At 43.9% G+C, this 15622-nt stretch overlaps 3 protein-coding genes across 3 annotated transcripts; 2 read left to right on the top strand and 1 right to left on the bottom strand.

The window, feature by feature from the left end:
- Positions 1-1937: 1937 nt before the first annotated feature.
- EAE98_004236 (uncharacterized protein) lies at positions 1938-4466 on the top strand (the record flags this gene model as incomplete). The annotated part of the gene is made up of 4 exons (XM_038951856.1): positions 1938-1976; positions 2070-2236; positions 2294-4145; positions 4197-4466. 4 exons carry the CDS (start codon positions 1938-1940, stop codon positions 4464-4466), a joined length of 2328 nt encoding a protein of 775 aa, XP_038811392.1.
- Positions 4467-5799: 1333 nt separating this feature from the next.
- EAE98_004235 (uncharacterized protein) lies at positions 5800-8883 on the top strand. Its single transcript, XM_038951855.1, has 5 exons — positions 5800-6080; positions 6153-6220; positions 6295-6326; positions 6383-8228; positions 8284-8883. Exons 1-5 carry the CDS (start codon positions 6074-6076, stop codon positions 8569-8571), a joined length of 2241 nt encoding a protein of 746 aa, XP_038811391.1. The 5' UTR covers positions 5800-6073; the 3' UTR covers positions 8572-8883.
- A 1118-nt stretch (positions 8884-10001) lies between these two features.
- Positions 10002-14108, bottom strand: EAE98_004234 (uncharacterized protein; the record flags this gene model as incomplete). Its single annotated transcript, XM_038951854.1, has 7 exons — positions 10002-10553; positions 10608-11210; positions 11259-11413; positions 11466-11757; positions 11809-13925; positions 13980-14024; positions 14090-14108. 7 exons carry the CDS (start codon positions 14106-14108, stop codon positions 10002-10004), a joined length of 3783 nt encoding a protein of 1260 aa, XP_038811390.1.
- Positions 14109-15622: the final 1514 nt, after the last annotated feature.

Below are 15622 nucleotides of genomic sequence, written 5' to 3'. Positions count from 1 at the left end.
AGATGAAACTGGCCACTCGTTGCCCTTACATCCATGTTAACCAGGGGCAGGAAAAAGATCCGGGCTTGACTAGGGTTGAGATATTTTTGACCATGGCGCGAACAATCCGGTGGCGCGAACAATCCGGTGGTGAGGGGGATGTTAAAAATGGGATACAAATTAATTTTGGGGTCAACATATACCTCTTTCGCGTTGACACGTGAGGATTCTTGGAAGTTTGGAGGGAGGAGGGAGGATATGATGAGGAAGGTATAACGATGAGAGAGATATGATGATGATGGCTGGAGATATGGATACCTCAGGTGTCTACGATGTACTAGTAATCTTACATGTTCACCAGTGGTTCTCGAGATGTTGTAGAAATGCTATCCACATCATGTACCTATCTACCCACCTCTCTACCCACCTCCCCTCCCACCTGGTCATAGATCCCAACATAAGCCGGAAACACTTGGACCTCCTAGCACCAGCGGAAAGGATCGATAGATGAATTAGAACTGACTAGGGACCTGAATAGCTTGGCGGGAAAGATATTTCCACTCCAGTGACTCCACTACCCCCTCCCCCCCCCCCACGATCATCAAAGCGCCTTGGTGATTTGGATATTTCGATGTGACCTTACCCAAAAGAGTATCGTGCGAACTCTTCACATCTACTAGAGACTCGTACCCTCTTATGATTTTCATCCCACTTCCTCTCACAGTCCCACGACACTTCCCTCCATTGTGAGATGGATATGGTCCAAACGAGCAGAGAGAAAAAGAGTCGGAGTCCAGGAGCCAGTGGTTACATTGATTTCATCCCAGCTTTTTCCAATGCAGTGTAGTTTGTATACCCTTATACCCTTAGAAGCCCCACGGACGCAGTCTAAAGAAACGGTCGAAGATTTCCTTATTTCTAATATGCACCCTGGGAGGCAAGTAACAACAAGTATAAGAAAAAGGACTTCACCCACCACCACGCCCCCCTCTCCAAGTCAAGCAGGGGTGATGATTTAACTTCCTTTTGCTCTTCTCCTTCCTACTTGACCCTCGTGGACCACCGGTCGAACCTCTTCAAATACCTTTCGTCGACCTCATCATCTTCCTTCTAAATTTAATCATTCTTGCGAGAGAAAGATTCTTTGCTGGGTCGCCGTTGGAGCCAACATTGTCATCATCTTCATTCGTTCCCACTGTCATGTTACTTTCCCCTTCTTGACCTGTTACTTTGTCACAATCACTGGAAGATTGAATCTTTCCTTTCCTTTCCTTTCATCGTTCCAAAAAGAAATTTTAATTCCTCAAATCGTTTGGTGAAACCTCAATTCTCCTTTTAGGACCATCTCGCATCTAACGGGCATCCATTCGTTTCAACCAAACATTAATTCGATATTCCAAGACATTATACTGCAGCTTTCGCCCATTTCCTGCTGTGATAGTCCAACTTGCAGCAAACCACGATAACCTGCATTTCATTCTCCTTTTCACGATCATTTCACAAAATCATACAGAGATAATCTACGCCTCAAACCCGCCTTCTTGAGTGAATACGATTCATTCTTTCCCACACCATCTTGTGTCTACCTAAACTTTTCAACCGATTAGGCGGAGCGTTGCTCAACATATTTATTCTCGAATTTGACCTGTTTGACCTGGTTAAGCAGGAACTCGAATACCGTGTGACGGAAGATCTTTGAATTACTCAGATTGACCAACTCGCTGGAGAGTCATTGGTTTGTACGTTTGATGAATCCAATATTTCTTCACAGACACACTCTGACGAATTTGCTCTTTAGTTACTCATCTCCAGACGGGCACTTTTCGAAACCTCGCGCATGGTGTTCTTCCGTTCCCAAACTTGAGATATTGCTGCCGGCGATTTAATTTTCGGCCCACATCCATACTACCCGTCTGCGGAAAGTCTATCACATTTAAAACTGTTATTCGGGGTTCAAGATGGTTCAATACGATACTTCACCATGGCCGGTGAGAGACGTGAGTAGTTTGTTCCCTATGCAGGCTCATGTCTTCGCCCTTTTTTTCGCGATGGAGCTGTGAAGAATAGTTTACTGACAATTTTTGTTCCAGATCGTCTATACCTCCATAGTGGGCTCAGTAATGCTTGCCGCATTCCTCGAATGGTTTCTCTGGCTGGCAGCGTTCATGTATTGTCTGTTCAAGGTTTTCCAAAAGGCTGAGCACTGGTCCGTCCGGGTGTTGTCAATAATCGTGGCGATTGTCTTCTTTCTCTTGAGGTACGAAATCTATTGAAGAATGTGTGTGTAGGCTTTGCTAATCGCGATCTTTTACAGAGCGATTTATCTGCCCATTATGGTTGTCACGCTTCCTTTACCAGAAGGAGTCACTCAATATTTCCCAAAGGAAATGGTTACCTTCCTCCAATGGTTCGGATTCTGGTCGTTCGCAGCTCTTCTCACTATTCCATGGCTCTTTTGCGTCTATCAAATTGTAACAAATTCCTTGGGGCGAAAGAAACGTATAAAGCAAGTGTTAGATGAGCACTCAGCACCAAAGGTTGTGATTGTCATGCCATGTTACAAGGAAGAACCAGATATTTTGGTGACGGCTATTGATTCAATTGTGGATTGTGATTACCCTCCTTCTTGTATTCACGTCTTTCTTTCCTTCGATGGCGATCAAGAGGATGAATTATACCTTAAGACGATTGAGGCATTAGGAGTTCCGTTATCCCTAGATTCCTATCCAAAGAGTATCGACGTGACCTACCGAACTGCCCGAATTACAGTCTCCCGATTTCCACACGGTGGAAAGCGTCACTGCCAGAAGGCCACATTCAAGTTGATCGACAAAGTTTATACCGAATACCTGAAGCGCAATGACAACCTGTTCATTCTTTTCATCGACTCCGATTGTATTTTGGATCGTGTTTGTCTCCAGAACTTCATGTACGATATGGAGCTGAGTCCGGGGAACACCAGAGATATGCTGGCAATGACAGGGGTTATTACTTCGACTACCAAAAAACACAGTCTCATTACTCTGCTCCAAGATATGGAATACATTCACGGCCAACTCTTTGAGCGAACAGTCGAGTCAGGTTGTGGTTCCGTCACGTGTTTGCCAGGAGCTTTAACGATGCTACGATTTTCTGCTTTTCGCCGTATGGCCAAGTACTATTTTGCTGACAAGGCTGAGCAATGCGATGATCTTTTCGACTACGGTAAATGTCATTTGGGAGAGGATCGATGGCTCACCCATCTTTTCATGATTGGAGCAAAGAAGAGATTTCAGATTCAAATGTGTACCTCTGCTTTCTGCAAGACCGAAGCTGTTCAAACTTATCAATCTCTGATTAAGCAGCGCCGTCGTTGGTTCTTGGGATTTATCACCAATGAAGTTTGTATGTTGACTGACATCAGAATCTGGAAGAGATATCCAATCTTGGCCGTCGTGCGATTTATGCAGAACACGATCCGAACAACAGCTCTACTATTCTTCATCATGGTACTTTCGATTATCACAACTACAAAGAAAGTTCAAGATCTTCCAGTTGGATTTATTGGTATTTCACTCGGCCTTAATTGGTTGATGATGATTTACTTTGGCGCTAAACTTCGCCGTTTCAAGATTTGGCTCTACCCATTGATGTTTATCATTAATCCTTTCTTTAATTGGTATTACATGGTTTATGGCATCTTCACTTGTGGACAACGAACTTGGGGTGGACCTCGAGCAGATGCTGGAGCTGCCGATTCGACTACAAGTCCACAACAAGTTATCGAAGCAGCAGAGCAGGCTGGAGATGATCTCAATGTTATTCCAGAAACATTCAAACCCGCTGCCGAAGCTCGAAACAACCAGATAGTTCGCCGCCCAACGCTTCCCTTGTTGCCCCCAACTCGTCTCGAAGGTCGTTTCGCAGCTGCCGAGAGACTCCCAGGTGGATGGTATCAACATGTCAATGACTCTCTTACTAGCGTTGCTGTGGGACGCGTTGCACCTTCTGGGCAAAATCCCACGGGATCCAGAGAATCTATCGATAGTTATGTGTCAGGGTTTACCGGCACAAACTCAGTGTACATGCCAAGACGAGTGGAAAGTATCATGGGAGAAGAGGATAGAAAGAAGTATGAGATTGCTCAAGCCAATCAAAAGGCACCAGCTGGAGCATACTACAACCAGGTAAGCAATAATAGATCTTTGCAAATTGAACAGTGCTAACTATATACTTAGGGATACGTTTATGAAATTCCTGATGGGCCAGAGGCCAAGGGTAAATTTCAGGATTCAGTGGAATCTTTGGCGTCCCTTGATGGAACGACATCAAATTCTTTGGCAGTTCCTCAAGCATCTTCGTACCGAAATGGACGAAGTCCTCTGGGTCGTTTGTCTTTGATTCGTTCCAATTCGAGGGATGGCCCAATTGAGATGGAAGACCAACGATCAGATAGAGATCAGCATTCTGACAGTTCAAACTCTCCCGAACGGAAACCAAAACGATGAGGAGAGTCTCCGGTGGAAATAGGGCTTCGAAATTCTGGAAGGGAAATGGGATCTATCGGATTGGGCCCAAAGAGCCTGTAGGAAGATTCCTCGGCTGAAAAGGTTTACGGAACAAGCACAGGGAGGGTGAACTTCTTGGGCGTTACGAAGGGCATTCATATAACATGGCATCTGCATATTGCATCTTGCATTTTGATGGTTTTTTATACACCATATTGAAGTGGGCATAGCGCGGCGTACAAACAACCATACCAGACCACGAGCATAGAAAGGCATGTGGAGGAATTTTGCATCACAGAGGCCAGAGAACCATGACTCTTGGCAGGAGTTGTAATTAATGATAAAAGGAAACTGAAGAGAGAGAGAGTTACAGTAGAATAATTCGAATAAAGGAAACAAGTTTGCTGTCATGTCTACGTTTTGAAACTAAGCCCTGAATTTGGATACTTGTTTAACAATTAAGACTTATTTACGATACAGGATGTGGATTCCCAGAAAACATCATGATTACTGTGACTAGACATATGAATATGTTTATTAATGCCAATGCCTATAATGGTCCCAATGAAGCTTGATACCTAACATTTATTGTTTTTGTGACAAAGAATAGGGCGAAACTCGTTATGATGTGGTTTCTGATTCTCTTTGGGCTCTTTGATCAAAATTTGCCAACACAACATCTTCCCACCCCCCACCAAACAGACGTCACTTTACCAACAAAGTGGCTCAAAGTGGCTCCGACCGTCCTACTCCTGCCAGGGTTTGCTTGGTGGCTCTGACTTTAGTTTTCACCTTATCGTCCGCTTTATCAATTATCAAATCGTATCACGTGATGAAGAGGGGTGAACGAAGTGAGTAGAAAGTGGGAGAATGATTGGAAGTGTTTGGGGGAGGGAGGGGTTTGTAGCTTGGTTTGTTGAGAGGGGAGAGAGGGAAATCATTTATATCCATACTCGTACCTGGGTGCAGATATAATCGTGAATGATTACCTATGGAGCTATGTCAATATCAAAAGGAAGAGAGAGGAAAGAATATATAAATGCTAACTTTAAATGTATACCGACTAGTATTGTTATGGATATTTACCTATCTATGTTTGTGTTTATGTTTATATATAAGATATGAAATATACCTAATTTAATCCAAAATATTACGCAAGAATAAGGCTGTCTGTCTATTATCTGTAAATAGCCGTGTATGGCAAATTCCCTGATGTAATAATGAAGTGAATTGGTCGAGAAAGATCGAGAAGTTTCTTCGTTAAGCTGGAAGCGCTTGTAGTGTAGTGTGCCCAGGTGGTGTGTGTAGACAACGGGACCGCGCCTTCGCCAGATTAGACTGAAAAATTAAAATTTCTGAGAACCCCTTCGATTTCGTACTTTGTCCAAAAACCACAAACCAACTTGAGGATTTGATTATCAACAAGAACAACTTTCTCATATTCCCCCCCCAAAAAGTTTTTATCTTTTTCTTTTTAGACTTTCCAAAAAGGAATTCTAATTTTTTAGATATCCTTTCTTCCCTTATCTGCAGAAGATTCCTCTTCTTCTTACCTTTTACATACCCCCATTTACTTTTAAGCGCAAAGACATCAACTCAAACTCAATATGTCTGGTAGGTGATGACTACTTTACCCAGCTCTGCTCTTTGATGGGGACTTTGATACTAACTGTCATGGTGTAATAGTCGTCGGTGTAGATTTCGGTACTCTGAACACAGTCATCGCGGTCGCAAGAAACCGTGGTGTCGATGTCGTGAGTATTTTCACACTCTTGGATGGGTTTTCCCTTTGGTGGGGGTTAGTTTATGCTAACTATTTTTTGCGCAGATCACAAACGAAGTCTCGAATCGTGCAACTCCGTAAGTTATCTGGATTCCACTTCATTTGAATTACTTCTAACATGTCTGCCATCTAGTTCCCTTGTAGGATTCGGACCCAAAGCCAGATACCTCGGTGAACCAGCGAAGACACAAGAAATCTCCAACCTCAAGAACACTGTTGGATCCCTCAAGAGATTGGCAGGTAGATCGTTAAAGGACCCAGATGTCGCTTTGGAACAAGATTATGTCTCGGCTCCTCTCGTCGACCTCAATGGTCAAGTTGGTGCGGAAGTCACATATTTGGGCAAGAAGGAGAGATACACTGCTACTCAACTCGTGGCTATGTACCTGAGCAAGATCAAACAAACCGCTTCCGTTGAGTTGAAGCTTCCAGTGTCAGATATGGTCATGAGTGTACCAGCATGGTTCACCGATGTTCAACGTAGAAGTTTGATGGATGCTGCTGAGATTGCCGGTGTCAAGCTCCTTCGTTTAATGAACGATACCACCGCCGCTGCATTGGGCTGGGGTATTACTAAATTGGATCTCCCAAGTCCTGAGGAGAAGCCCCGTCGTGTGGCTTTCATCGATATTGGTCACTCCAACTATACCGCCTCGATTGTGGAATTCAGAAAGGGTGAACTCACCGTCAAGTCAACTGCTTACGACAGACATTTCGGTGGACGAGACTTCGACAAGGCTTTGGTTGAGCACTTCGCCGCAGAGTTCAAGGAGAAGTACAAGATCGATATCAAGACCAACCCTAAGGCTATGGTCCGTGTTGCCGCTGGTGCCGAGAAGTTGAAGAAGATCTTGTCCGCCAACGCCATGGCTCCTCTCAACATTGAATCTTTGATGAACGACGTTGATGTTAGCGCTATGTTGAAGCGTGAGGAACTCGAGGCACTTGTTGAGCCACTTCTTAGCCGTGCCCACGTTCCTTTGGAGCAAGCTTTGGCCGACGCCGGATTGAAGGCTGAGGATATCGACATTATCGAACTTGTTGGTGGTTGCACACGTGTCCCAGCTCTCAAGGAGCGCATCCAACAATTCTTCGGAAAGAACCTTTCCTTCACCCTCAACCAAGATGAGGCTATCGCGAGAGGATGTGCTTTCAGTTGCGCCATTCTTTCCCCAGTTTTCCGTGTCCGCGACTTTGCCATTCACGATATCGTTAACTACCCAATCGAATTCACATGGGAAAAATCCCCAGATATTCCAGATGAAGATACCAGCCTCACCGTTTTCAACAGAGGTGGAATTATGCCTTCAACCAAGATCCTTACTTTCTACAGAAAGGAACCATTCAACTTAGAGGCCAAATATGCCAAGCCAGAATTACTCCCCGGCACAATGAACCCATGGATCGGAAGATTTACCGTGAAGAACGTTAAGGCCGACTCAAAGGATGACTTCATGATCTGTAAATTGAAGGCACGTCTCAATTTACACGGTATCTTGAACGTTGAGCAAGGTTACTACGTTGAAGATATGGAAGTTGAGGAGCCAATCCCAGAGAAGGATGGTGAGAAGAAGGATGATGTGAGTAACCAAATTTCTGATAATGTTCAACCCTATTCTGAAGACGAGCGTATCGCAAAACGTCCCCGTTTACAGGGACATGATAAACTAACACACACCACCAAGGCTATGGACACCGATGATAAACCAAAGACCAGAAAGGTTAAGAAGCAAGTCCGAAAGGGTGATCTTCCAATTGTTTCTGGTACCGCTTCCCTCGACACCGCCGCCATTGCCACTGCTTCTGAACAAGAAAACACCATGAACATGGAAGACAAATTGGTCGCCGATACCGAAGAGAAGAAGAACGAACTCGAGACTTACATTTACGAAATGAGAAGCAAGATCGATGATCAATATGCCGAGTTTGCAAGTGATGAGGAGAAGGAGAAGTTGAAGGCTAAGCTTGAGGCTAGCGAGGTTAGTTTTCTTGATTTGCTTATCCCTGGAATTAGTCGTACTAACTAGGAAATAGGACTGGCTCTACGATGAAGGTGAAGACGCATCCAAGGCTGTCTACGTATCAAAGATGGACGATATCCGCATGGTAGCAGGACCAATTGCTCAACGCTACTTTGACAAAGTCGAAGCTGAGCGTGAGGAAGTCAGGAAACAAGAAGAAGCTGAATTACAGAGGAAGAGAGATATGGCCGAAGCTGCTAAACAAGCTGCGATGGCCATGGAGGCAGCCGAGAGTGGAGGAAATGGTGATGAAATCATGACAGATGCTGAAAAGGTTGAGCCAGAGGTTGAAGAGAAGTAAACAAAATATATGATGTGAAAGCCGAGGGAGTTGGGTGGAAATAAATAGAATAGGCATGACGTACGTTGTGGTACAACTGCGAAGCTACGAATGATCTTATAGAATGAATGGATGTTATGAATATGAATACGATGAATGGAGTTTGAATGGAGTGGAGTGATGTTGTGTAATTTGATATGTTGTTTATAGATGTGGGAGTATGGGATTATGAGAGGAGGGAGAGGAAGTGTAATAATTGGAATTGGAATTGTAATTGGAAGAGAGAAGGGGGGAAGGGGGGAAGGGTTAGTAAACGAGAATGTATGATTAATTAATTTTTAACAAATGTTTAATAAATACCTAGATGTTTATATTTTCTTAGATTACTACATCAATTAGCTAGGTGATATATGATGTATATACCTAGGTATTTATAAACTACGTCAAAACACTACAAAACAATACGATACGATATAATATGAGATAATGTGCTGTACTTCATTTTCAATTAATAGTGAGTATCTTACAAATATATGCTGAATCGAATCCATCCATATCTTCCTAATAACAATCTCCCTATCTATCGTACAGGTAGGTACCTATCTATATCTATATCTATTCCCGAGTCCTCTACTGGTCGTCAAAGAAGAAGAGTAAGGATCGGGCGAGAATGGGATAGTGAGGATGAAACAAACATATGCATGCATGCACGTGAAGAATGTAAAACGATCGACGACAACAGAGGAAGCAAGGCAAGGTAAGATAAGATAAGGGACGCAAGTGCAACGAGTGCATGAACAAAAAAAAATGAGATTGGCCACCAAATTCTCTAATCTTCATCACGGTGCGATTCTTCAGCATCATATCTATCTAGGTACCTCACTTCACTTCTCATGTGCCCACCAATCAACTGCGCGTCCATCCGTCCTGGTCACCAGAGTGAATTGTAAAGGTTCATCTCTCGGATCCTCATAAGAGCTACATCTGCATCCCATCCTCCATCTCCACTACGATTGCCGCTTCTTTGGGTTAGTTAGCACCTTGACAAACATCAACTCATCATCCATCATCGGAATTGATTGTTTGCTGATGCGTTGAGTCTCGGTCGACAATGGGCCACGTTGAATCATACCCCTCCCTAATGAATGAACACCCGAAGAAGAAGTATCCACAGACAGCGGTGAACTTCATATCGAGTGAGCAGAGAAGAAGTGTATACTTATGTGTTCGCGAACTCAATCCCCAAGTCAAAGTTCGGGTTTGAAATGCGAATATGATAATACCAAAATTTATCACGTCCTATTAAGCGGTCCCCGGATAAAGGGGAACATGTCAGCACTCGTCTATCCTTGTTGTTTTTAGTAATGTTGGCAAGAAGAAATGAAAGCAAATTTTTGAGTTGTTCTCTGTTCAAAGTAGGATACCAAATTGCCGAAATGAAAGCCAGATTATTATCTCGGACGGAACTTCTTGGAAATACTTCCAGGCGTATCTCTCATTGGCAGATTCTCTTCCTTTTGGGGGGAACCTTTATCTTTTGGGCTACTTTCAACAGTGAGGTTTGGGCATGACTTGGAAACTTTTCGCGTAGATACTGAAGTTATCCCAACGTCCAACTCAGGAATATTCCGGGCTTTACGATTCTCTTCTTTTAGGGCATTTCCTGGAGTTTGAATCTGAGAAGACTCTTTTGGGGGACCATACCAATCAACATCACTAAGCTGTAGTTTTCTTGACCTCTGTCCACTACGGTTACTACCAGATTTGTCAGATCTGGAGAACGTTGTAGAGGCATTTTTATCGAAACCTGAAGTGAAAGTGTGAATATTGGGATTAGGGAGTAAGGGTTGCAGTGCAGAGTCACCATCTTGTTCTTCGCCATCGTTGAGATCATAATTCAGAACTAGATTCTTGATGCGTTGTTGCTCCTCGCGCTCGGCAGCTTGTTGTGATTTCATAGCGATTGCGAAGTTTGAGTCTGAAGGGAGGGCTACCGTTCGAGTCTAACAAGTGAATAGTTAGTGACAATTGTAATATCTCGTGGAGGAAATTCTAACCTGTTGTCGATTACCACGCTTTGTTAAGAGTGAGAATGCCATTGTACCACTGGATGGACCATTTTCTGAGGTAGTCTCTTTAGGCAATTCGCTTGGGTTTGCGACTTCACGGTCTTTGCGTCTCATGGGAAGTGGGACATCGAAGGTCGCTTTTCGTTCAAATTTTCTGGAATCTAGACTCTCAGCCATCATTTTAGCATACTCACGTTCGAAGTCGGCTTCATCTTCGGGGTCGATTTCTTCTTCCTGGCGAGTGACTTTGAAATTCTCTTCTTCTGATTCATTTCCTGTTGGTGATGTTAAGTTGTCGGTATTAGCATCAATTTCCGTTTCTTCTTCCGAATCTAGGGAAACATCGTCGACATCTCCTTCTGGAATGCCTGCGTCTCCTTCATCTGATGATGCCTCACTGTCAGGCTCCTCTGGTTCAGCAACCTTCTCGATGCCAGCAGTCTTTTGATCCTGGGCCATGGCCAATTGGAACGCACGACTAGCTTCTTCTATGTTTGAAGCAAGCTTCCATTGAGGTCTTGTGGCCGCGTAAACATCACTGACGATGAATTCAACGTCCATAGGGAGAGGATCTTTTGTGTAGATGTAGTACTACACAGGTTAGCATGGCAGCAATAATGGGATTGTAATATAATATACCTGGAAAAATGACAAGAAATAATCAAGCTTCTTTCCTGCCGCACCACGACTGAAGAAAACGCCGCAACTTTCTAATAGAATGGCTACAAGACGAATCCTGAAAAAGTCATCAGGCATATCGAAAGGATTGATGCGACCAGGCACAGGTGGTCCACCTAATCATGTTAGCGTGCCGCAAAATTGTAAAATGCTGCGATTGAAGCTCACCATGACCAAATGTCAAAATACGGTACATTGTGTCAAATATGACAGGATGATCCACCATTCGAAAATTGTACAGTTCCCCAAGGTACTTGGCTTCTGCAATCCGACGTTGATTGAACTTGAAATCATTTTGCTCCAAACCAACAATAATGTATTCCAATACATTGTCAATGACTGTGATTACAAACCCTTGGTGGTAACGGAATAGAGCGCTTGTAACAATTGCCAAAAGATAAATGTTACCATACTTCACCTTTCCGGGTTTGGAGAGGACTTTTTCGAGAATAGTGACAACCTTTGATAAAATGTTAACAAATCTCCTCTAAAGTTTGAGGATAGTACATACCTCCGATTCTTCCCAGTGAAGTCTACGAATCGACCTGATAATTCTAGCATAGTTTCGTGTAGTCATATCAGAATAGACAAGCTTGCGAATGAACAAATCAATTGGAGTTCTCTCCTTTTGCTGGATCGTTGGTCGTAGAGGTGGGTCTACATAGTAAACGGCATTTTCGATCAGCATCCGCTCCTGTTGGCCAATATGTTGGACAGACTTTTTGCGTTTCAGTGTTTCCAAGAAGGATGTCATTCGAGGGGACATATCTGGATTGCGAAGTAAGTATCGGCCACAGTTTTCTAGCAAGTTACATATAATCTCGATATTCATCCGTGAGAAGTCGTCAAGACTGACTTTCAAGCAATGGAATATAACATGCTCAGGAACCACGCCAAATTTGGTCAGTTCAGCTAAGTAGCGGATGTTTCCTAGTCGGGCTTGGCCTAAGAATTCTTTTTCCTTGCGACGTTGAAGGCTACGGAATTCTTGATCAAGGTGGTCAACCAAGCCTTTGGTAATGTCAGGCATGTACTTTCCCAGTGTTGCTACTAGTCTTGAGTATGATGGCAGAAGATCACTGCGGCCCTTAGGAACCTCTTGCACAGCTTTGATCAAACGATTACGAGAAGCTTTGGAGTTCAAGAAACAGAAATCAATAGCAGCCTCGTCAATCAAGTCTTTGTTTGTAAGATCAGGGAGTCTAGCAAGCAATGCATCGACCTGGGCACCAATGGTTTTGTTGGCGATGGCTGTAGACTGATCATCATCTGCAGTCTTTGCTGTGGGCGCAGTGGTCTCCGAGGGAATCGTCTCGGAGGTGTCGACCTTTTTGCCCACTTGCTCGTCCGTATCTGTTTTCTTCTTTTTACCATCTTCGAGGAGCATACCCGGGACCTTTCCTTTGAGATCTACCAGATTTTCGTAGAATCTTCGCTCATCTTCGTCCTCCCAGATACCTGCGCCCTCACCCTCCCCTCTCAGATAATCGCCAGCCTTCACAAGCCCAATGCCTCCATTGCCTAAGGCCGAAGAATCATCGGAGTCCTTGAGATCTGGCATTTCTGCGCCAATGGATTCTGCGAGAACTTGAGCGTTTGATACAAGTCGTTCTTGCCCTTTAAGCGCCTTCTCGTAATTTGCCTGGCGATCCTCAAACAATTGGCCAGATTTGACATATGCTTCTGAGTCTTTGCGGGCCTGTTTAGCAATAGCCTTTTGATCGCGAATAATGTGCGCCTTGACATCTTCAAAATAGCGGTTGAGGATATTGCGGAAACGCTCCTGGAGTTCAGGTGAAGCAAGAGGGGCATCTTCGGTCGAGTCCACTAAGGGTGACGTCACTTCCACCGAATCGTTCTCGTCGCCGTCCTCATTCTCACCTTCACCTTCGGTGGCATCGTTCGTCGTCTTCGTAGTACCGTCTTCCTCCACAATTTTTCTGCCCTCATATCCGGCTTCTCTGACACCGAGGATGTCCCAACCAAATGCTTTTACAAAAATTACCAGTAAGGGCAAGTTTGCATGATCCCTATCATGGCCCAGAAGATCCTTGAGAACTTCTAGAGGAAACGGTTCCGCACCTCCCCCCTTTCCAGCCCCGTTCGGTTTCGCTTTAGTATCTGGTGCCTTGTTCGATGATCCCGAAAGAGACTCCTTGCCGTGAGATGCGTCATCTGGTCGAGCAACATCGTCCAACGTTCTCAAAACTCCCACCAGCCACAACTCGGTGACAACTCTCAAAAGTACTCTCTGTCGTACAATCCGCTCCTTTTCTTCCTTCTCCCGGGCTTCGGCTGCGAGACTCTTCAATAACGACTTTTCGGGTGTAGCCAATCCTTTTCCTACCAACCATCCTAGAAACTCCGTAAATTCTGCCGGCCCAAAACGCTGATGTAATGCGCTGACAATTTCTACACCCGCCTCAACCTCTCCCGGCGACTTGAGTCTGCAAAGCCCTTCATAACAAGCTGATATAATTTCCGAGAGATATTTGTGTAGGCTGAGGGTTCGAATTTCTTGTAGGAAGGTGCTAAGGGTCGCAGCTGAAATTGCGGTTCGAAGGCGCTTGATGAAGGCTGTATTCTTCTTGAGCGATGAGTCTAGTGACTTGTTCACGGCATAAATGTCTGTATCCAACGTTAGACAGAACAGTTTATGAGTTGTTCGCATATCAAACCAACCTTTCTCGCCATTCCAAGCGCGAGTGTTTAAGTCGCGCAGTTCGCCTTCAAATCAATATTTACGTCAGCCTGTATGTCTGCATGTCGTAGGGTAATATGCAAGTACTCACGCTTTCTCTTGCGATCCATGATGAGCCTATTCAGGCGGGATCGTTATATTTTGAGGTGGGGGGTGCGATATGTGTTCCTTGCGCCCCACATCAGGGATTTTGTAAGAAAGACCAAAGGTAGTATGACTTCACAGAAGCAGACAGATGCATCTGGATATGAAGGGTTAGTTTTGGGGGGTGATTATTTCCCTTTGAATTGATTGTCCAGCACCCTTTTATGTAGGTTGAGAGAAATTAGAAGTTGAGTCGAAAGATGGGTTGTGAGAAAGTTTCCCAATAAATTGTGGAATTGAGGAATCACAGTAGAGAAGATTAAAGGTAGCCCGTGCGAGCCTTGTCCCTTGCCTTACCCAAATATATTTATTACTACTGCTACTGCTACTGCTACTGCTACTGCTGCTGCTCGAATGAAGGGATCGAACTAACAGACCTAAGGTTACTACTGTTATCGATTAAGTTTCTGTGACCTCAAAAAGATCCATCATGATCAATACATTGAGATATTTCAATCAACAAATCAAATAACAAAATCTCATTGGAATGCATGTATTTCACCACAGTGAATAGATTACTACATCTCTGGTGGTTAGGATTCATTGTTTGCTTGCTAATGCTTGTTTCGTTTGTCAGTCAATCACTACCATTACATGTTATAAAGTCAGTGAATTCGTGAGGGTCAGATATCACCGTCTTGTCCTGCATAAGAATAGTTGCATCTATAAAGCCATATACAATGAGAGTGTGTCATGCTCATAAGCCTGTTGAGTCTGCATCTTTCCTTACTTGTCAGTCTTGGTACATGATAGCTTTAGTGTGCTCACAATACTGTCATCTCATGTAGGTAATCAATCAGTAAGAATATATTATTGCCCACTTATTCTCATTGCCAAGGGTCTGAGAATACATCTATTGACTATTCGGTGTATTGACTTCGTTTGTCTCACGTTACTTTCATTCAAAAATGAATGAACCTTCACACAACTAAGAGCCAAAGATTGTGCACCCTCTCTCTGAATTTCCATGAGCAAGATTGATCCTACACTCTCCCAAGTCATAACCCACATGAATGCCAACCAGCACAATGGTTGACCTCACAGATTCATGTTCATCAAAGAAAGGATCAAACAGCAAAGGAGAGTGTCTAGGGATCTTTCATCGAAGCCTGTCAGAAGTGATAGAGCACTTAAACTTCATGATGGAGATTTGCATGCTGAGTGGACATTTGAGTCTTTGCTACAGCGACTCGATGATGCGAAAGGACATCCCTCTTTCAACAATGTAGCAAGATCCAGACAGCGTTTCCTATTATATCGTTGACTTCAACGTTATGATCAACTTGCTACGATGTACTGGTTCGCGCGATGCGCATTTGTGACGCAATACTCTGAACCGTCTGAAATTTTTGCTTCACTTCAATAATGGCTGGAATGGTTTTATTTGGATTGCCAGAGACTTTTGTGGTATTTCCATTCCATTCTGGAACACCACCCTTTCGTTCTACCAATAGTTGGATAAACGGGGGCTCGACCATCT

Source organism: Botrytis deweyae, assembly GCF_014898535.1.
Source record: "Botrytis deweyae strain B1 chromosome Unknown BDEW_008, whole genome shotgun sequence".
NCBI lineage: Eukaryota > Fungi > Ascomycota > Leotiomycetes > Helotiales > Sclerotiniaceae > Botrytis > Botrytis deweyae.
The sequence above is the reverse complement of the archived record's forward strand: the minus strand, read 5'-3'. Positions and strand labels throughout refer to the sequence as shown.

Bases quoted from the DNA above. Each gene is read 5' to 3' on its own strand.
- EAE98_004235 (XM_038951855.1), top strand. The intron at 6,327-6,382 runs GTAAGTTATCTG...TCTGCCATCTAG, and splicing joins GTCTCGAATCGTGCAACTCC to TTCCCTTGTAGGATTCGGAC. The intron at 8,229-8,283 runs GTTAGTTTTCTT...ACTAGGAAATAG, and splicing joins CTAAGCTTGAGGCTAGCGAG to GACTGGCTCTACGATGAAGG.